This window comes from Prunus dulcis, chromosome 6 (genome assembly GCF_902201215.1).
Source record: "Prunus dulcis chromosome 6, ALMONDv2, whole genome shotgun sequence".
NCBI lineage: Eukaryota > Viridiplantae > Streptophyta > Magnoliopsida > Rosales > Rosaceae > Prunus > Prunus dulcis.
Window position 1 is genome coordinate 345880 of NC_047655.1, and position 22251 is coordinate 368130.

At 44.9% G+C, this 22251-nt stretch overlaps 2 protein-coding genes across 3 annotated transcripts; one reads left to right on the forward strand and one right to left on the reverse strand.

Moving 5' to 3' along the window:
• On the reverse strand, positions 1–3404 carry LOC117630095 (mitochondrial dicarboxylate/tricarboxylate transporter DTC). Its single transcript, XM_034362832.1, has 6 exons — positions 2966–3404; positions 2671–2754; positions 1889–1950; positions 1327–1688; positions 528–742; positions 1–401 (listed from the first exon to the last, which is right to left on the reverse strand). The coding sequence occupies exons 1-6, from the start codon at positions 3080–3082 to the stop codon at positions 345–347; spliced, it is 897 nt and encodes a 298-aa protein (XP_034218723.1). The 5' UTR covers positions 3083–3404; the 3' UTR covers positions 1–344.
• Positions 3405–6811: 3407 nt separating this feature from the next.
• Positions 6812–9757, forward strand: LOC117629770 (tubulin alpha-3 chain). 2 transcript variants are annotated; one of them, XM_034362369.1, is made up of 5 exons: positions 6812–7061; positions 7854–8068; positions 8156–8355; positions 8603–9111; positions 9221–9757. In XM_034362369.1, exons 1-5 carry the CDS (start codon positions 6949–6951, stop codon positions 9534–9536), a joined length of 1353 nt encoding a protein of 450 aa, XP_034218260.1. In that variant the 5' UTR covers positions 6812–6948; the 3' UTR covers positions 9537–9757. The 2 variants fall into 2 exon arrangements, with proteins under 2 accessions (XP_034218260.1, XP_034218261.1); XM_034362370.1 differs by having other exon boundaries at positions 6948–7061; positions 7865–8068.
• The last annotated feature ends 12494 nt before the right edge of the window (positions 9758–22251 follow it).

A 22251-nucleotide genomic window follows, 5' to 3' on the forward strand; every position in this document is an offset into this window, starting at 1 on the left:
TACTTGATGCTCAAAACGTCAAACCCCTGTTTTATAGTGTGGTGTACAAAATTTATTTCTCTTCTGCATTCGTCCAATTGTGCCTAATGAGACGATCTCTCTCAAGTTCTCAGCTTCAGAATCATAAGGGGGTGTAATATCCTATTCCAATCACACCCTAAAAATTACAAGTACAAATACCATAAATTCAGTAATCCTACTCCAACCCCGCTATAAAAATTTTCCAATATTTGTTCGACGTTGAAAACGTCAAATCGCAGAAACGGGACTACAACACAACTAGAAAAAATTATTGTTTGAAGTTTGAACTCAACTCCAGCCAAAATATCCGTCCGGGAAGAAAACTACAACCCAAAGTTTGCTTCCAACTTCTGGATCTGGTTGAGGAAAATCCATGTCATCTGCATAATTAAACACCAACCAATCAGAATATCATCAATCAAAATGTGTCAGCAATTGAAACTAAATGAAACACCCTTGTTCCCCCAACAAAATCAAAATGAATGAGAGAGAGAGAGAGAGAGTACCATGACATGGGGGGCAATTCTAACACAATATACTGGAAACCCAGTGTAAAATTTCAATGGTCCTCCTGCTTTCAGGGTTTTCATGGCACAATCAAAAGAGCCAGTGTATGGATACTTTCCCTGGGCATCAGGTTGCATTTTCTGAATTTGGGTTTTCACATAATCAAAGGGCAAACTGCAAGCAGCAGCAAAAAATCCTGAAACAGTACTGGCACCTACAAAGAGCAAGCAAGCACATGTCAATTCAGCATAAGCATATTTTAACAATGAAACAGAGGGAACGGGATGTATGAAACCAAGTGTAAGCAGAGAGAGAGAGAGAGAGAGGATCATCATCAATACCCCTTAACTATTAAAATTCACAATATAAACAAGATGAACTCAACATCTGTATGTGGGCATAAGGTCATAATAAGGTTCAGCCAAGAAAATCTGTCCAAATTGTCAACAAATCAACCACCAACATTCGTAGTTATTGAAAACAATGTTATTTAATAGTAAAGTTTGGAATTATAAAAACACAAACAGGGTGTTTTGGCTAGCTTAACTACAGTGCTCACTCCAAATCTTTCCTCACATAAAAGGAAAACCTGCCCTAACATATGAAGTCGATCACTCTTCATTCCGTGTTAACAATACTGGATTCCTCACAAAGAGGATTAGTCAAATATACAGAGTAGATTGAATAAATAGTTCTGAAATCAGTAAAAGTTAGCCAAATAAAACCTCATTTCAATTACACCCAAAATAGTCTAAAGTAAAAAACAATCACATTTATAGTACTTGCAAAAAATCTTACCCAAGACTGTAGTAGCTTCACCAAATCCAAGGGAATCCTTGAAAAACTCAACACTTTGATCATAAGAAGCAAGCATTCCCATGTTTAATGCCATTGCTCTAACTACAGTAGGGCCTGCACCTTTCCAAAGTGCCAAAACCCCTTCATCTGAAACAATACGATAGAGAGCATGGAAAGCATTTGTGTAGTGACGGCGCTGAGCAGCAGGCAAAGTGGCATCGGCCTGCATACGAATGAGTGCTAAATCTGCTGGACTTCCAACAGATGCTCCAATGGCACCAGCAGTTAGCCCACACAAGGCTTTCTGGTATAGAGGCAGGGGCTTCCCATCATTGGCCTCAATTGCTTTGTTTGTCAGAATCCTAAACAAGTTTATCAGATTAACAATGTTATTATCTAATAAACAATGTACATATAAATGAAAATACCACATGATAAACTTACTTAACAATATCAAGAAAATGAAACCAAACGTATGTGAAGCTTTAAATAAACAAATTTAAAAGCTATAAAATATAGATTATACAATTTCACTTAAGTCTGAATGCTGCAAAAGACCCACCTGAATGATCCAAGACGAGCTGTAGTATATGTAGCTTGTCTTAGCAGTCCAGCAGAGAGTCCCTGCTCATAGGATTTCCGTTTAGAGAAACAAATATTGTAACATATGAACTTAAGCCAATCAATCAAACAAAAACAAAAACAAAAACAAAAACTTATGTCAATAAAAAAACATTCATCCACATTTTGAACCTCAAATCTGACAAAAAATACCTCAAATTGAATTTGGATCTGTGAATCAGAGAGAAGGGATTTGGAATACAAATTGGTCGGATGTAATATAAAATGACAAAACTTGTGATGTTAGTTAAATTCAACGATGTACTAAAACTTAAAAAGACGATGAATTTGATGATGGCTTGGTAATGTGTACTATTTGAAATTGTATCAAGTGATACTGCAGAAAGGACTTATCTTTCTTTTTATATTCAGCATAAAACTTCAATGAAGATCCTTACACATAAATACTCACCTCCCAACTGAAGTATATGTTAATGTCTCAACTTGTAAATGATGAAACAACCTATATAATCTCGCTCAGCCTAACCTAACATTATAGCTTGAATCAAAACATCATGCATCTCTGATTGGCAGTGAGAGCCTGAATCATACTCCATACCTAAAAGTAAGAAACTTTACTGGTACAAATTCAAATCTATATAAGGTCCTCCACTTTAACGGATCTTAGAAGCATCATCACTTGATTCAAAACCTCATTTCAGCAATGGATCAACAAGATACATGAAACAAAACTCAAGTTCTAATCACGTTTAAAATACATACCTTATACAAAGCACCGATACCCTCCTCCTTAATCATGGTCCTGGTGACCTGGGCCGCTGATCCCTGACCCAATTGAATTCTCACCTGCACCAACCCAAGATAAGAAGAACCATTACCGCGTCAGCCCCATTTAACCACATTACTGCACTAAACAAAACAAAACCTTTCAAAAAGACCCAGAAATCGCAGATCTAAAAATCATCAAAGAAACTCGTTATCAGCTCAAAAATTAAAGTGGGAACCAGTTAACACGAAATAACAAACATGGGTTTAATACAAATCGCTAAATTCATACCTTGATCATATCGACTGGTTGGATAACACAGGTAGCAAGCATACCAGAGGTTCCGCCATTGACGAAGGGCTTAATGGTGGGCCAAACACCAGACTTGGGCTTATTTTTGTCTCCCATATTTGGATTTGAAGTGAGTTAGTGAGAGCTCGAAGGGAGAGAAAGGGGAGATGGGTTACAAGGAGGCTGCTTTGGAGTTGCAGAAGAGGAGAAAACAAAGGAAAGCAAAGAGGCAATTTAACAGAGTACACTGCACCCACAACAAACCCTCTTCCTCCTCGCTTTCCTCACGACCTGAAAATTATTATAATTAAAAATGAAAATGAAAATGGACAAGTTTATTGTATGACCTTGGATGTCTACCAAATTACAATGTCAGAGAACCACCTTTTTTTTAAGGCCGACTGTGTTTTAAAGGTTGGTGACTTTACTTGATTGTCAAATTATTTGATTTATTCCACACTATTCTTTTTCTCGATAGGAAAATGCTCTTTTTTTTCCTTTGTACAAAAGGTTTAAAATCAAATTGATTGTGAAAATAAAAATTAATAACAAATAAAATAGCAATTTCATAAATAAATAAAAATCTGACTGACTATCCTACAATTGGATCAAATCAAATCACCCTCATCAAGTATGTTTTCGGCCGACTATTCTACAATTAGTTGGTTATTAATTATTTGTCTATGCTTACATTATAACTAAACCCAAAAATTAATAATTATTCAATAATAAAAGTATAAATGCGAATGCAATTATATAATTCCCCATTTACACCTAAATTGATAACACTGTGAATGGCCACCTCCGCGATAGAGTTCGCTAGTTCTACGCCATTTATTAATCTCCCAACAAAACTTTATATGCTTCCACTACATTGTCTCAAAAATCAAATCCACGAAATCATATTCAAAACTCCAAAATATTACAAAAATAAAACCAAAACTAGGAAGAATATAATAAAACCAACTCTATGGAAAACAACCAATATGTCAAAAATAACCTGTTGTTTTCGTGCAGCTAGGGCAACAATTTTATTCCTTGCTTGCTTTTCCAATTGATATAGAATATACAAACCAAGCTTGATGTTGATGTTTTTAATTGCCAATACACTATAATATCTTCAACCAATAGAACACTTATTTTGATTCAACTGAGGACTTTGAAAAAAGAACAAAATGTTATTGTAAAAAATAAATAAATTAAAACATGTGTCAGATAGAATCACGTTTTCTCTCTACTGTCTCCTCCAAAGTAGGGAGTCAAAATTGGATTGTTGATTGAAGGGTAGAATAGGGAGCACATTAGAACTGATTTATCTCCATCTCCTCCTTATTTAGTTAAGAGGCTTCCTAAACCTTTGGAAATGCTCTAAAATGCAAAATTGAAAATTGATTGAGTCAAATAGTTATAAGGTCTTTTTTGGATATAAAGAGGTTAAAGTAAATGATTTAAGTTACGACAAAGTTTGTTGTCATAATTCAAATCATTTATGTTAAATCACTATTTTCAGATTCGGAAGAATTTTAAATTTAGTTGACTAGTGAGCTCTAAGTTTAAACATTTCCAAATGTCATTACTACTGCATTTTGATTACGATGTAGTTTTTTTGTTTTTGTTTTCAATTGAATACAATGTGATTAATATGAAATCACCTCAATATAATATATTGCATTTTGAATCTGAAATCTAGGTCACATTTTATTATAAACACATGGATAGAGCCGTCATTCCACTAGTTGTGGGTTGGTGTTGCCTTTTTCTTTCCCCTTTCAAACAAACCTGAGAGAGAGAGAGAGAGAGAGGGAGTGTAGCAACATTGACTTTCTGTTAAGACTCTAATGAGGAGGAGGGAAGTTTTTTTAATTTAATTGTTGGGTTAATGCATTAATATATATTTTTCATTGCTTGGCTTAGACTACAGTCTACATGTAAAGTCACTTTTGTAAATATAACAATCTAAGCAACTGGGGAAGGGGCAAGTAAGTAATTTAATTTTCCAATAGATTGAGCTCATTGTGGGAATGGAAATGGGAAATGGGAAATGGGAAATGACGTTGAAACTATGTTGATTCATGCATATTACAAAAGTGACGATCTTTTCGGGGGATTGATAATTTGATGCCTTGCAAAATAAATAAATAAATAAATGAAGTGATGTTGGGAGGGTATTTTGGGAAAATCAAAGGTTGGGATCAATGACGCCCAATTGCCCATTTGCCCGCCTCACGCACGCACACGAGATCGGAGAGCCTCAGCTCAGCTTATCCAACCAATCCTATAAATGACAAAGTTGTCCCTGTGGTGGTGTAATATTTAGAGCATTTACTCTCACACACCACACCAGCCAAAAAGATGGTTGGATTTTTGTTTCAGTACACGTGGTGACGTGGTCATGGTCCCTCTATGTATGTGAATATGATAAATAATCAACTTCAATATATTCTCATAAACTTTTCGACCTACTCATTTCATATGTCATGTTTCACAACTTCAGAGATTGGTGATTAAATAAGAAAGAGTGTTTGTTCGTGCGTTATATGGCATGCAAGTTGCCAGGTATGTCACTTTTTTGTGTTGGTTGTTCTTGTTAATATTTTAACCCAAAAAAAAATGATATTCTAAATTATTTATAATTTACGAGAATAGAAATTCAAACTTACATGAACTGCAAGAGGACTGATATACTAATCTATCCCGCAATTGATGCTCTTATCGGAATTGAGAGTATGCTCATTAAATTGGACAACGTATAATGTAAGAATTACTTACTATTAGTCATTTCATTAAGACGATTATACTCATTAAATTGGACAACGAACAAATGTCCCTTCCCAAAAGAGCAACGCTTTATATTATTATATGTTGACTGTGCCGGTACCTGCATATTCTATATGTATGCAATTTTGAAGCCCGGCCATTGAAAACAATGTCTGCAATTTTGAAAGCCCGTTGAACCATGGCCCATGACTTTATAGGGAAGCAAACTTTATAGCTGATGGCCTTGCTAATTTGGGTCATAGTCTTTCGCGGTCCAAGATTTGGGAGAATGGTCTTCTTCTGACGTGTTCCTCTTCCATTTATTTCGATTTATTCGGGCCTGCATGCCCGGGTGGTTTTGCTTTGTAATTGAACTCTTTTTCGTTAAAAAAAAAAAAAAACATGCCAATGTCATACATTAACATTAATTGATTAATTAATGGGTGAGTAGACAGCCTAGCTTTCAACCTTCATAATATCACCGTGAATTTTCAGTTTTAATAATTGAAAAGTTGCACTCATCTATGTATCTTTGATGTGTAAATTACTCTTACATACTCAAAACAAACTTATATACTTTTTGTGAAAAATATTTGGAGAAAAGAAAACATAGGAAAGTGGATGGTATCATGGTGTGTTAAGAAATAAAGATTATAATATGAGAAATGCTACATCCATTCCATCGAGGCTCCAGCAGTACTAACAACAACAGCTAATCACACTTGAAAGACGCTTTGGCTTGCTTGCACATGGACAAGCTGGGTCCGCCAACTTTTCCAACTTACCCATATTGCCCTTGCTTCTCAAAACCAACCCCATCTTATTATAGCAATTTTCGATCCTCCTGCACCTGCACCTGCACCTGCACTGCATGAGTGAGTCGGCAGCACATGACCCGTTCTTTTCTTGGTCATATCCGAAAAGGGCAAAGGAGTCAATAGACATAAGTCAACCGAAAATGTTGACGGGAGGGGAGGTGGGACCCAGGGTTAGCCTGGCGCCAAATGGCAGAGGGGAGGGAGAGCTGTCTATTTTGCCTTTTTTAGCAGCGGACTTCAAATCTTTGTCCATTCCCATTTTATCGAAAAAGGGCAAAACACACACACAAAACCCACACCTTCATACACCCACACAACACCAACAGAGAGAGAGAGAGGGAGAGAGACGCGTTCGGTTCAAATAGTTTCAATTTTTTTCAGAGAAACGAAAGGATCGAAGCAAAAGAGATGAGGGAGATTATAAGCATACATATTGGGCAGGCTGGAATTCAGGTGGGGAATTCATGTTGGGAACTCTATTGTCTTGAGCATGGAATTCAACCCGATGGTCAGATGCCCAGGTCAGTTTATGTACTTTTTTAAAAAAATTTATATATATATTTTCCATAATTTATATACTTGTTTGTGTGTGTTTGAATGTAATTTTCTGTGGGTTTTGTCTAATGGTAGATGATGAATATGTTTTTGAGTCTGACTTTACTATTAATTTATTGATTATTGGGCTTTCTTGGCATAGTTGTCTTTTAATATGTAGGTGTTTGAGATCTTCCTGTGTATAATATACTAAGGATTGCAGATTTGTTACTTTATTTATCTCTTTATTTGTCGATGAATCTATATATTGCATTGGTATTTTGTTGGAGTTTCGGGTGGAATTCTTTTGAATGGATCTAAACTGAAGAATGGGATTTTGGATATGTATTCAATTGAAAACTGTAAGCAGCATAAAACAAATACAATAGATTTCACTTCAATCCGATTGATGGATGGTGTGTATTTGCATTCTTTGCAAGGTTGTTGTAACTGATATGTCTTCAATTGAGACAGCATCAAGGAACTTAGCTTGATATTCTATGGTTTTGTGAGAGGTACTATAATAGTAATGATAAAACTTTGTTCATTTAAAAATAATAGTAATGAGTAAAACTCTATTGATTTTTTTTTTCCTCTGAGTTCATGGATTTTTTTTAATAACATCAGACAATGAGGCGCTTGAAATGTGAACTGAAGCTTTTAAATTTGTTGGCCCATTCAAAACTGTGTTTTGTGTTGTCCATGTGCTTGCAATTTGAAGTTTGAATGTGTAGATAATTGAGTGCCTAATGGAAAGTTATGGTTTTGTGTCTTCAAAGTGATGCCTCAGTGGGTGTTGGCCGCGACGCTTTCAATACCTTCTTCAGTGAGACTGGATCAGGCAAGCATGTCCCTAGGGCCATATTTGTCGATTTGGAACCAACTGTTATTGATGAAGTAAGGACTGGGACTTACCGCCAACTCTTCCACCCCGAGCAGCTCATTTCTGGGAAAGAAGATGCTGCTAATAATTTTGCAAGAGGACACTATACAGGTAATAAATCCTGCATCTAAATTACATTAGTGAACTCTTTTATTACGTTAATCTCATTGATTTAGCCTTTATGGTTGCCTTCTGCAGTCGGAAAGGAAATTGTAGATCTCTGCCTTGATCGAGTAAGGAAATTGGCCGATAATTGCACTGGTTTACAAGGATTTTTGGTGTTCAATGCTGTTGGTGGTGGTACTGGTTCTGGTTTGGGGTCCTTGCTGTTAGAACGGTTGTCTGTAGATTATGGAAAGAAGTCAAAGCTTGGATTCACCATCTATCCTTCTCCGCAGGTACTTACAGCTACAAATATTATGATTTTCTGCTCACCTGCATAAGTTTATGCAGTTTCTTATTCACGCTTGGCAGATGAAACAGGATTTTAGAAATGGCCATCCTCAAACATTTCTTCTAGACTGTTCTGTTATTGAAGAATATTTCTATTTATATGTTAGCTTATATCCGATACAATAAAAATAACAGCACTAACCAGTTCAATAATGTGGAGCTCATCTGTTGCTTATTTCTTTTGCATTACAGGTTTCAACAGCAGTTGTCGAGCCTTACAATAGTGTTCTCTCTACACATTCCCTCCTTGAACACACAGATGTATCTGTGCTCTTGGACAATGAAGCTATCTATGACATTTGCAGGAGATCTCTAGACATCGAGAGACCAACATACACCAATCTGAACAGATTGATATCGCAAGTCATATCATCTTTGACAACATCATTGAGATTTGATGGAGCCATTAATGTTGATGTCACAGAGTTCCAGACTAACCTCGTACCATATCCCCGCATTCATTTCATGCTTTCCTCATATGCTCCTGTTATCTCAGCTGAAAAGGCATACCACGAGCAGATCTCTATCCCTGAGATCACAAATGCAGTTTTTGAGCCCTCAAGCATGATGGCCAAGTGTGATCCCAGGCATGGAAAATACATGGCCTGCTGCTTAATGTACAGGGGGGATGTTGTCCCCAAGGATGTTAATGCCGCAGTTGCTACTATCAAAACAAAAAGGACTGTACAGTTTGTTGACTGGTAAGAACAATGCCTAAGAAGAAAAAATAGTAATTTGTTTATTTTTCTTTTTTTTTAAAATTATATCCAAGGTTGTTGATCTAATGACTTTTGTGGCTGGATTCTGCAGGTGCCCAACAGGCTTCAAATGTGGCATTAACTATCAGCCTCCGACAGTTGTACCAGGGGGTGATCTTGCCAAGGTGCAGCGAGCAGTGTGCATGATCAGCAACAACACAGCAGTGGCTGAGGTGTTCTCACGCATTGACCACAAATTTGATCTCATGTATTCGAAGAGGGCATTCGTTCACTGGTATGTTGGTGAAGGCATGGAAGAAGGAGAGTTTTCTGAAGCTCGTGAAGATCTGGCTGCTCTAGAGAAAGATTACGAGGAGGTTGGTGCTGAAGGTGTAGATGATGAAGAGGGGGGAAGTGAAGATTACTGATGTTGTGGTTATGCAAGACAAAGAGCCGTTCATCCATCTTCAACTCTCTCTTCCTTTTGCTGTGTAGTACAAAAGTATCCATCTTCATGTTGTGAAGTTGTCACAATTGTCATTATGTTCTGCTTATGTGTTTAGTTTTTGGTATCAATTAAGTGACATTTTAAAAAATCTGAATGGTTTATGGTTCTATTTCACAAATATCACGTTTCCTTATTGTCACACATGCATTTGACTGGCATCAAAAGCCACATCAATTCGTTCGTATATTTTGGCTTTCACCATTTGGCAGCTGTATGATGTTTAACAACCCGTAAAAGTTCTGGACACGTAAGAAATACTCGTATTTATGTCCTCCGTTGTTGCATTCCATAGGAACTGTAACCCTACCCCTTAACCTTTCCCTATACCTGAACTTGGAAAAGATAATTAAGTTGAGGACAATATTGGTGTAACATGGGCAGTCAAAACGAGGGCTCTTTAACAAAAAGGCAAAGACATCACATATAGGAAATGTGGACCAAAAACAACACATCCCTCATTCATCATGCAGTAATGTTCGAAAAATTGCTAGGCGGTAGGCAGGTGACAAGGGCCTACCGCCTAGAGGATTAATCGGGGCCTAGGCATTTCTTTTGTTTTATTATTATAATTATTTTGTATTATAAATTATACCTTGGCTGGAAGGAACCCAAGTGTAGTACCAATAAACAGTTTTGTCATGACAAGGGATGACACCAGATCTAACACCATTCCCAAAGAACCACATGAAAATGGGATCAAAACCATGAGGGCTCTTGAAGTCGGCACGACCTCTAATAGCAGATCTCCCTGTAAATGCCGGCTGTTTGAAGCCAAGCCATTTCGCAACCACGGAGTTCAGTCCATCACACCCAACCAAGACCTTTTCAATAAAGGCGTTGATATTGTAAGTGATTAGATTCAACATACTTATACGTATAATCGAAAGAATTAGAACATCCATCCTAAAACAAATTGATAACGGTGGATGGAAAGGCTTTGCATTCTCTCACCAATAAGAACTTCATATAGTTAATGGTGTACAATGTGCAGCTATCAAGGTTGAGATGTTCTTATGCACCAGATGCTAAAAGTTCATAGATATGTTAAGGTGTTAAAATTTGAACGATCAACTTTTCATCTGATTAGTCTACCTTGGCAGCAAGATGAACCAGATTAAAGTAGCCCGATTCGTCAATTGAAACCACCTTGGATGAGAACCTGATAGGGAGCTCATTTGCAAGAGCTTCCAACTACAAGTTCCTTTTCACACATCCAACTTAGCGATCTCCGCTGCACATCAGTTAAACTCTCAAATTCTCAATCATCTGAGCATGCTCAAACTGAATGTTAATAGTCTTGTTATGAGTGATTTTCAATAGAGGGTAAAAATTTTAAAAACAGGAAAACAATATTCGGGGTGGAAAAGTATGCGAAAATGAGAGGCAGCAACTAGAGGATTAGAAGCTACTGAGGAACTTGGACAGCTCTACTTATAAACTTACTTTTTCCCCCTGGCCTTAAATGACATTTCAAATATTCGAAGCCCAGAAATCGTTCAGGAAGTCACATTCCTGTATTCAAAACTCTGCAATCAGTTTCATGTGTGCCTGTTGTTGATGCGAAAAAGTGGTTTGACACGTGGTTCGCCCAACTTAGTGATATTGTGCTCTTCGGAAGGGAGTTAGTCTTCGGAAGATCAAGTTCCTGCAAAAAGGAACGTTCGGTAAGACCTTGGGGTACCGGTGCGGTACCGGCCGAAGGCTCTCCGATGCTTAAATAAGTACGGATTTAGTAAATATCAGATTACAGATCAAGCGATAGCGTACCGTTGATCGTTCTGTCCCTTCTTTTGGGAATAGGGGTCTCCTTATATAGGCCTTGGGAGGTGTGCTTATTTTGGAATCTCCGATGTGGGACTGTAGGAGTGGATTGTGGGCATGACACGTGTCCAAGAGCAAAAGCACAAGATGCGTATGATTCGGTAGTGGTCCTTGCCGAAGGGCTTGTAGTGTTAAGTTGTTCCGTCCACGTGTCAGGTGGTCATTGGTCGTTAATATGCGGTATAAACAGTAGTCCCCCAAGTTCTCTTCCGAAGGTTCTTCGGAAGGGAATTTGGTTCTCCCCTGAAGGTTCGTAGCTGTCCTGCCGTTCGGCAAGTTCGCTTGGGGAAGGTTCCCCTGGGATCCGATGGGTCGCCGATGCTCAGAGGAGAGAGGGCAGAGACGCCTCGTTTCCCGTGCCTGGCGCATGGAGACTCTTCGTCTTCTGCACCGGGCGTGCAGAGACGCTTCGTCTTCTGCACCCGGCGTGCAGCCCACATCGCCACCCGTTAAGTGACACGTGGCTAGCGAAGTGACGTCTGACGGCTGCAATTATGAGCCGTTTGGTTTCCCGAGGCGTACCGTTGCAGCCATCTCCCTATAAATAGAGGTTGCTCCAGGCGCAAAACTCACTTTGCATTTGAGAATTGAAGCGAGAGCTCTGCGTAGGCGATTTCCGAAGAGTGTTAACGGCAAACAAGGCGATTTTCGCGCGAGTTTCCGGCAATCGAGGCGATTTTCACGCGAATTATCGGTAATCAGGGCGATTTCCGAAGCGTTTGAACGGCAACCAAAGCTACCATACTACACGAGGTAAAATACCGTTCGGTACCCTCAATTTTCTTTTGATTCTCGTATTTCGTGCATGTCTTCGTAGTATAGGCCCGGCCGATCGTCTTAGGAGCTTTCGTCCGGTAGTCTAGCGGACTATAGGTAGTGGCTTAGACATCGGTAGGGTAGTTCATTACAGAACCTTAGCCACCCTTTTTCCTTTTTCTTGTAGATGTCTTCTAGCGAGTCCTCCTTCGGCAGTGAGCCCAACGCATTCGATGAAGAGTTATCATCGGGCTGGGACACTTCTAGTTTGGCCGTGAGCTTTGATACCGAGGGCCAAGAGGACACCAATGTTAGAATTATCGGTGAGGAGGTGAACTCCGTTCCTGCTCATGGCGTCGGCAAGGGGCTGATGACGGGGCAGCCGCTTCCGCTGGCCGCAGTCTTCAAAGACGGTACCCGATTTGGTACCCCCGATCCCCTGCCGGAGGCTTCTACCTCTGGTCGAGATGAGATCATTGCTGGTCCCTCTCGGCCAAGGATAACAATTGTCCATCGGGAGCGGTCTAGGATACCGGTGGGCGTGCCGAAGAGAGCTCTATTCGGGGTCGACTATTTAGAGCCGAATAAGATCACCGAACGGGAGCTCCAAAAGATTAGGGCCGAATACCTCATTCCAGATTCGGTGAAGATGAGGATTCCGAGCCCTACGGAATGCCTTAGCGAACCCGGGGACGGTGAAGTCGCCTTCTTCACCGATATGCTGGTGCAAGGGGTCAGGTTGCCGTTGCAGCCTGCCGTCCAGAAGATCCTAGCCCAGATCGGGTACGCCCCGGGCCAATACAACCCCAACTTCTGGGTGGCCCTGATGGGGGTGATAACGGCATTTGGGATTGCCGGGGAGGGGGAGCCCTCCTACGAGCAATTCTCCCATCTCTACAGCATCACCAAATCAAAGAGTGCCGACCATGGTGGCTGGGTTCAGGCGAACTGCCTGAAGGCTTCCGAGCAGGGGCACTTCATCAGCTCGGTGCCGACTTCCCAGAAGTCGTGGAGGAATCGGCGGGTTCTACTCTCCGGGGATTGGGAATCGCCGTCGGGAGTACGCCCGCAGTTCCCTGTGCCCACGACTTTCCAACCCGCCGGTAGGGTTCCTAGTTGCCGATCGGTAGGCTGTCTTACTTTTTATTCCTTTTTATATCTGCTACTGATTCTTTCTTCGGACAGGCAAACTCAAGCAGCCGACTCCTACGCAAGGTCAGGTTTGGCAGATTGACAGGGTGAGGCTGAAGGTACCTGCTGCCGAGCGAGTGTATCCGCGTTTCCTCTTCACCGACAATCTCATCAGAGCCAGACTTGTCAACCCCGCCGAGAGTAAGTATACTAGTTGGGTTTTCCCTCTATGGTTTCCAATTTTTGCATGCACGCTGACTGATTGGTTGCATTTAACCAGTGACGGACTCGAGGAAGGTTGCCGAGGCCAAGAAGATGAACGAATCTTCGAGGCGGCGCCTTATGATGGGCCTCGAGAAGAAGAAGAAAAAACAACTCGAGCCCCCTGCCGTTCGGCAAGAGACGGATCCCGAGGACGTGGTCCTCTCGGAGCGTCTGCGGCAGTTGAGCTCCGAAACCGCTGCCCTGCCTACTGCCGAGGGTCAAGTCCCAAGGCAGCCGGATGCAGAAGCTACCGCTTCAAAGGCCGCCGGCAAACGGCCGGTGATGGTGGACTTGGAGGCCTCGCCAGCTTCCAAACGGAGCCGCCCTTCGGAGGCTTCAAGGGCCGTCTTCGCGGCCGAGGATGAGGACGGGCCTACCGAGGCCGTCACGATCGCCTGTCCGTCGAAGACGGTACAATTCGTCAACCATATGATCCTCGGATCTCAAATGGAGCTGCCCGAGGTTGACGAGTTGCCGAAGAAGCTTCTGCGGGAGCAGGCTGGACGCGCCTTCCGACTGCAAGCGGCGGTAAGGATCTCACCCTTGGTTGTCATTTCTTAATTCTTTTACTTAAGTGGGGTTTCTAACTATCTGCTCTGTGTGCAGGCGTCCATGGAGATGTGGCTCTGCGTCAAGCGGGCCATCTCCGCTGCCGAAAAGGCGAAGAGGGCCTATGATGACGGCAGAGCAAAGGTCGCCGAAGCTGGCAAAGCTATCCAGGCACACGCCCAGCTACTGAAGGAGAAAGAGGCTGCCGAAAGGCGTGCCCTTGCTTCGGAAGCGATGGCGGGCGAGGCGCGGGCTGAGCTGGAGGCAGTGCGGGCGGCTCTGGAGGCTGCACGGGCAGCAGTGCGTGATGCCGAGGCCGTTTCTGAGGCGATACAGGACGCCATGCAAGAATCCGAGCAGACCAAAGCTGCGGAGGTTGAGGCTGCCGTTAAAACGGCAATCCAGGGATACCGTTCGTCGGAGGAGTTCGCTGCCCTGCTGGACGGGGAAGTTGGCTCTGAGATGGCGGATATGTTGTACCGATTCAAGCGGTACAACCCTGGCCAGAAGCTGAACCTCAATTTTGCTGCCGATCCCCCTCCCCTTCCCGAAGGACTAACAGAGGAAATGATCGAGAACTACGATGGGGAGGAGGCTGCTGAGGGGCCCGGGTCTGCCGAGGCTGCTGCCGGAGACGAAGCTGCCGCTTGAGGGCGTTCTTTTTTGCATCTTTGTAATAGCTTAGCTTTCATTTTCTGTTTGTCCCGAACACATTGATGCCGAGGGCATCTTCTAATTCAAATTTATGCTTTTTTTTTTTTTTAATTCAACCATCAATTGTCCAAATCTTATAATTGCTAATTGCCGTGGGCTAATTGCCGGTAGATCATTTAGAATCAATTTTCGAAAATTATAACTGCTAGTTGCCGTAGGCTAACTGCTGGTCTAAAGTTACTTATTGCCGTAGGCTAATAAGGACGTTATTGAATTTTGACAAGTCCCGAAGGGATCTGTAGGGTAAGATTTGAACAGTCATTCGTTGCCGTAGGCTAGTATAGACTGCCGTGGGATGTTAACATTTAGTTGCCGTGGGCAAAAATGATAATCAAAGGAAGGCTTAAGTAATAGTGCCGAGGGCTTTCTATTAATTCCAATAAAATAAATACATCGAGTAATTACAGTTCAAACCTGCCGTAGGCTAGGTCACTTGTAGTAGTACTTGAGATGTTCTACGTTCCAAGGATGGCCGAGAGCCTTGCCGTTGGTGCCTCTTAGTCGATAAGTTCCCGAGCGAAGGATACCGATGACTTCATATGGTCCTTCCCAGGAAGGTCCGAGGGTTCCTTCCGCGGTATCCTTCGTCGCAAGCGATACCTTGCGCATGACCCAGTCCCCGATTCGGAAAGAGCGGGGTCTGACCCTAGAGTCGTAATACCGAGACACACGCTGTTTGTAGGCTTCATTCCGAAGGCTGGCCTGCGCTCGGTGCTCCTCGAGTAGGTCAAGGCTTAGAGACATGGCCTCCTCGTTCTCCTTCGGTGCGAAGGCTTCCGTTCGGTAGGAAGGTTCGCCGATTTCCACGGGTACCACTGCTTCCGATCCAAAGGCCATAGAAAAAGGGGTTTCCCCAGTGGACGTTCGGTAAGACGTTCGAATGGCCCACAGTGCCTCGGGAAGCTTTTTCGGCCAGGCTCCTTTTGCCTTGTCCAACTGCCGTTTCAGCAGTTTCTTCACTATTTTGTTTATTGCTTCGACCTGACCGTTTGACTGGGGATGGGCCGGCGATGCAAAAAACAAGTTGATTTTCAAACGGGTGCAAAAATGCCTGAAGAGTTCCGAATCGAATTGCCTGCCGTTATCGGTAATGATAGCATATGGGATACCGAATCGGCAACATATGTGAGTCCAGACGAAATCTTCAATCTTTGCCGCCGTTATGGTTGCAAGAGGTTCGGCTTCTACCCATTTGGTGAAGTAGTCAACGGCAACCACTGCATATTTTGCCTGCCCCTTGCCTTGCGGCATTGGGCCAATCAGGTCCAGTCCCCATTGTGCGAAAGGCCAAGGACTTACAATCGGGGTGAGAGGTTCAGCAGGGATATGTGGGACATTACCGAAGCGCTGGCATTTGTCACACCTCTTCACCAGTGTATTGGCGTCCTGATGCATGGTTGGCCAAAAGTATCCCTGCCGAAAGACTTTGTAGGCGAGAGATCGGGACCCGGAATGGTCGCCACACACACCGCTGTGAATCTCCCGAAGGATGTACTCCCCTTGCTCTGCCGTGAGGCATTTGAGATACGGGGTAGTGTAGCCGCGCTTGTAGAGTACGTCGTTGATAACCGTGTATCTTGCTGATCGGTATCTCAGCTTTCTGGCCTGGGCTTTATCCTCATGAAGGGTACCGTTCGTCAGGTATAGGTAGATGGGAGACATCCAAGTGTCTTCATACCGTACGGCACACGCTTCGGAGGTTACCGTGCTCGGTTGGGCAAGAATCTCCACTGGTACCTTTCTTCCGACTTTGTCGTTTATCGCCGAAGCGAGTCTTGCCAAAGCATCGGCATGGCTGTTTTCGCCTCTGGGGATCTGTTTGATCTCGTATGCTTGGAAACTTCGGAGTAGCCGATGGGCGGTTGAAAGGTAGGCGTACATGGAGGCATCCTTGGCGGCGAAGTCTGCCGTTACCTGGTTCACAATGAGCTGGGAGTCGCTGTGAATTCGGATTTGCTTTGCATTCATGCTTTTGGCCAACCGAAGGCCGGCCAAGAGGGCTTCGTATTCCGCTTCATTGTTGGATGTCCGGAAGTCGAATCGGAGGGCGTACTCGATTTTGAGTCCGTCCGGTGTTGTCAGCACCAAGCCCGCTCCGCATCCTTGCTGGTTTGCCGAGCCATCGACGTGCAAACCCCAGACGGGAGTTGATGTGTCGAGGCGTTCGGCGCCTGGTTGATCCGGCAAGATGGTCTCGATAATTGCCTCAGATGTCGGTTGTACTGTCGCTGGGGTAAGCTCGGAGATAAAATCGGCAACAGCCTGGCCCTTCTCCGCGGGCCTCGGAACGAACTGTATGTCAAATTCCCCGAGTTCGATCGCCCAGTTCGATCGCCCATTTGATCAATCGGCCCGAAATTTCTGGTTTTTGGAGGACTTGCCGGAGGGGTTGGTTGGTCAGGACTTTGATCCCGTGTGCCTGGAAGTATGGCCGAAGTCTTCGTGCCGAGACAACAAGGGCTAGAGCCAGCTGCTCTAATGGTGGATACCGAAGTTCCGCGCTCTGGAGTGCCTTGCTGACGTAGAAAATTGGTAATTCTGCCTTCTCTGGCTTCCGAATTAGTACCGAGCTGACGGCAGTTCCGGATACCGAAAGGTAGAGGTAGAGAATTTCCCCAGGCAGCGGTTTTGACAAAAGGGGGGCTTTGCTCATGTAGTTCTTCAGGGCTTGAAATGCGTTATCGCATTCGGCAGTCCATGTGATATCCCGTTTGCCCCCTTTCAAGGCTTTGAAGAACGGTACACATTTATCGGTAGCCTTCGATATGAAGCGGGTCAGGGCGGCCACGCGTCCGGTAAGGCTCTGAATGTCCTTCGTCGTCTTCGGCCTCTCCATATCGATGATTGCCTTTATTTTCTCGGGATTCGCCTCAATCCCCCTCTGACTGATCATGAATCCGAGGAATTTCCCGGAAGATACACCGAAGGCGCATTTCTTCGGGTTCAGCCTCATCCTGTAGTCTTTTAGTATGCCGAACATGATCGATAAGTTCTGCAGGTGATCCTCGGCAGTTCTGCTTTTTACCAACATGTCGTCAACATAAACCTCCATGATGTTGCCGATGTAACCGGCGAAGATTTTGTTGACGAGCCTTTGATAAGTTGCCCCCGCGTTCTTCAGACCGAACGGCATGACATTATAACAGTACAACCCTTTGTCCGTTATGAATGCGGTATGTTCGCTGTCGGGAGGGTGCATGAATATCTGGTTATAGCCGGAGTAGGCATCCATAAAGCTCAGCAGTTCGTGGCCGGCAGTGGCATCCACGAGCTGGTCTATCCGTGGCAACGGAAAGCTGTCCTTCGGGCAGGCCTTGTTGAGGTCGGTATAGTCTTGGCACATCCGCCACCCGCCCGTGGACTTTCTTACCATGACGGAGTTGGCAAGCCATACCGGATACGTTGCTTCCCGGATGAAACCGATGGTTTGAAGTTTCTCGACTTCCGTGCGCATCGCCTCATACCGTTCGGCATCGTATGATCGGCGCTTCTGCCTTACGGGCTTATAGGCGGAGGAGATGGTGAGTTTATGGCTAATCACGTCCGGGGCGATGCCGGGCATGTCCTCGTAAGACCATGCGAAAACTTCCGAATGATGCCGCAAGAAGTCTATGAATTGCGTTCGGAGGTTCGCAGTGAGTCTAGTGCCGATTCTAACCTGTCGATCGGGCTGCTCATCGCTCAAGGTTATGGTCTCCAATTCTTCGGCAGGTTGTGTGTGAGGGGTGGGAGATTCATCTCTAGGGTCGTCAACCGGTCCAGTACCGTTCGGTAAACCCTGCACCGTCATGGTCTCGTTGGGGAGTATGAACGAGGTTGCCTTGAGCGCCGTAGCGTAGCAAGTCCGCGCGCTGAATTGATTTCCCCGGATTGCCCCCGTGCCGTTCGGGGTAGGGAACTTCATCAACAGCATGTGGGGCGAAAGATGCGCCTTGATCCTCGTCAGTGCCGTTCGGCCAACGATAACGTTGTATGCCGTCGGGCAGTCGACGATGAGGAACTGATCGTACGTTGTTGCTTTTCTCGGCGCCGTGCCAAATGTAATTGGCAGTCTGACACTACCGATTGGTTGGACCAAGTCTCCAGAGAAGCTTAACAGAGGTGTCAACTGCCGGTCGACTTGGTTGTCATTGATTCCCATCTCTCTGAAAGCTTCAGCAAAGATTACGCTCACGGAGCTCCCGGTATCGATCAGCACTCGCCCTACATCGTAATCGGCAATTTCAGCTCGGATGATCATTGGGTCGTCGTGGGGATAGAGGATTCCCTCTTCTTCCTCTTGGCAAAATGTGATCGGCTCCCAACGAACTTTTGGTGTTTCCTGGAACCGATTCATCTCTATTCCGAGCACCTGAGGGAACTGCGCGGCACGCACATACTGTTTCATCGAACGGTGGCTCGTCCCCGCAACGGTAGGTCCTCCGCTGATAGTGCTGATCATGTTTATCTGCCGAGGAGGGTTCGGCACCGGCGCCGATGGCTGCCGGGCGATATACTGGTCCAGTTTCCCCTCTCGGATCAGCCGCTCCACAATCTTTCTCAAACTTATACAATCTTCCGTGTTGTGGCTGTTGTGCTGATGGTATCGGCAGAATTTACCGGTCTCCCGGTTGTCTTGCCGATTGGGTCTTCTAACATTCGGCTTCGGTATGGCCTCCTGTTCGTTCATCAGAACGGTTTCATACGTGGTATTCAGCAGGGTGAAGACCTCGTTGCCGTGGTCACGGTTGGGCAGGGGTCCTCGGTTGTCGTTGTGACCATACCGACCTTTCCCTTTCTTTGGCTGATCTCTCCGATCGTCACGGTTATCTTTCCGCTTATGGCCCGCCGAATATGAGTCGGTCCTATCGTAGGATGGCGCCTTCGCAGGATAAGCGCTTGGCTTGGCATCCTCTCGGCGTGCCGAAGCGCTTGGTTTTGAGTTGAAGTACTCGGCCTTGGCGTGCACCGCCGCCTGCTTCATCAGCTCATCATACGTGCGCCAGTTGCTGCTGTGTACTAGGTATCGGAAATGCGAGGACCGAAGGCCACTCTTGAAGGCGCCGTAGGCTGCCCTATCATCTGTTTCCGGACACCTTGAGTACTCGTGACTGAAACGCGCCGCATACTCTCTCAGTGGCTCGTCCTCTCTCTGCCGAATCGTGTACAGATCATCGGCAGAGTAAAGGCGGTCCGTTTGGATCATGAAGTGATTGAGGAAGATCTGCTTCAGCTCGTCGAAAGAATCCACCGTTTCCGGCTCCAGACGGTAGAACCAATTTAGGGCTGCCTCGGTAAGTGAAGATGGGAATAGCAGGCACTGCCCCTCGTCGCTCAGACCCTTGCATCCGATGGCAGACTGAAATGAATGAAGGTGGGTTAAAGGATCTTCGGTGCCAGTGTAGAAGGGTATGCGCAAGGGCTGCACTTCCCGATCCTGCCGAGAGCGACGGATGCGTCCCGTGAACGGCCCGGGCCGAAGCTTTCCCCACTCTGGTTCCTGGGAGCGAGCCTTGTCGTTTTCCATTTTCTGGACCTTCTGAAAAAGGAGTCGGACAACAGGGTCTCGGCTTGGGATTCCTTCGGCATCATAGTCTTCTAAGCGCCTTCGCGGGCTCACGGAGTTATCCCCCAAGTATTGAGTTGATACCGAACGGTAGGTGGACGTTTGCGCATCGGAAGGGATATATTCGGATGCAGACTCCGTGGAGTTCAATCCTTGGACCTTCCGAATGGTGACTTACTTCCCCCGGCGTTCATCCGGGATTCCCGTAGTCGAGCGCTAATCCTGATCGGGGATCTCTGTCTCTCTGCCTCCCGATCGTTAAGCCGGTGTCGGCAATCAGAGTAGACCTTCTTCGGTATGTGCGGTTGGTCCCTAGGTGTCGGCACCACCAGTTGTTTGGAGGGCGCGGGCGTTGCCCTTGCTGCCCTTCGGTGCCTCCTCCTATGAGGGGTTCCCAAGCTTTCGGAAGAGTGAGTCGCCTGGATGTTCTGCGGTTGCTGCTGGTGCAGCTGCCGTTGGGTTTCGTCCACTTTGGACGAAAGGTGGTGGTTGTGCTCTTGAAGCCTAGCCATGTCCTTTCGCAGAGATGCGATTTGGGCTACTAGCTCGGCCTCGGCGGTTGTTTGGGTTGATGGGGCGTTTCCGTAGGGAGTGCATGGGGGTAGTGCTGGGCTAGCCCCAGCTTGCCTTCCGAACGGTGCCCCGTCCTCCGATAGAAAAGTGGGTATTGAAGTGGTCCCCATGTGTTTAGGGGATAGTGGGTTAATTGTTTTTCGATTCCCACAGACGGCGCCAAACTGTTGATGCGAAAAAGTGGTTTGACACGTGGTTCGCCCAACTTAGTGATATTGTGTCTTCGGAAGGGAGTTAGTCTTCGGAAGATCAAGTTCCTGCAAAAGGGAACGTTCGGTAAGACCTTGGGGTACCGGTGCGGTACCGGCCGAAGGCTCTCCGATGCTTAAATAAGTACGGGTTTGGTAAATATCAGATTACAGATCAAGCGATAGCGTACCGTCGATCGTTCTGTCCCCCTTCTTTTGGGAATAGGGGTCTCCTTATATAGGCCTTGGGAGGTGTGTGTATTTTGGAATCTCCGATGTGGGACTGCAGGAGTGGATTGTGGGCATGACACGTGTCCAAGAGCATAAGCACCAGGATGCGTATGATTCCGTAGTGTCCTTGCCGAAGGGCTTGTAGTGTTAGATGTTGACTCCGTCCACGTGTCAGGTGGTCATTGGTCGGTAATATGCGGTATAAACACCTGTAAAGCAAGTAACTACTAGCTGAAAAAAAAAAACCACACACACGCACACACACACACACATTGTTGCCAAAGTGTTCAAACATTGAAACATAATTCGACACAATAACATGTCAAATTATCCAAAATGGTGACATAATGTACCCATGAAGCGTCTCATGTTGTCGGCGAAGAGTATCGCCAATACCAAGGGCATCTAATGCCTTCCATGCATTTGTCCATGTTGAGAATGCAAACCCTGTTGTCCTCAAACTATCCGACGATTCCAACACTAAGCTTCGGATGCCAAGCCTGCAGCCAAAAAAATTTGAATTTTGCTTGCTGCTTAGAGTCATAGTGAACTACGTACTTACAATCATAACTTGTTTTCGCAGTGCTAAAACACACACAGACATGCACAGATGAGAGAGAGAGAGAGAGAGAGAGAGAGAGAGAGAACCTATGAAGTCCTAAGGATGTTGCAAGGCCAGCAATTCCAGCTTCTACAATCACAACTTGTGCTTCTACTTACACGAATGATATTTGAGGCTTTTACTTTGGTTTTAGTGGAAACAGACTCACAGAACAAAGATATAGACATAGAAGGATACAAAAAGTGAGCAAAAAGGTTTTGGTTCAACTGGGACAGTCTAGCTGGCCATGGTGGATCCAAGC

What these genes read in the sequence shown, in the direction of transcription:
- LOC117629770 (XM_034362369.1), top strand. Translation starts at nt 6,949, where the DNA reads ATGAGGGAGATTATAAGCATACATATTGGGCAGGCTGGAATTCAGGTG. An exon ending in CCCGATGGTCAGATGCCCAG is followed by an intron (nt 7,062 to 7,853) that starts GTCAGTTTATGT and finishes GTGTCTTCAAAG; the next exon opens with TGATGCCTCAGTGGGTGTTG. An exon ending in CCATCTATCCTTCTCCGCAG is followed by an intron (nt 8,356 to 8,602) that starts GTACTTACAGCT and finishes TTTGCATTACAG; the next exon opens with GTTTCAACAGCAGTTGTCGA.
- LOC117630095 (XM_034362832.1), bottom strand. Translation starts at nt 3,082, where the DNA reads ATGGGAGACAAAAATAAGCCCAAGTCTGGTGTTTGGCCCACCATTAAG. An exon ending in GTATCGGTGCTTTGTATAAG is followed by an intron (nt 1,951 to 2,670) that starts GTATGTATTTTA and finishes TCCTATGAGCAG; the next exon opens with GGACTCTCTGCTGGACTGCT. An exon ending in TGAAGCTACTACAGTCTTGG is followed by an intron (nt 743 to 1,326) that starts GTAAGATTTTTT and finishes TGCTCTTTGTAG; the next exon opens with GTGCCAGTACTGTTTCAGGA.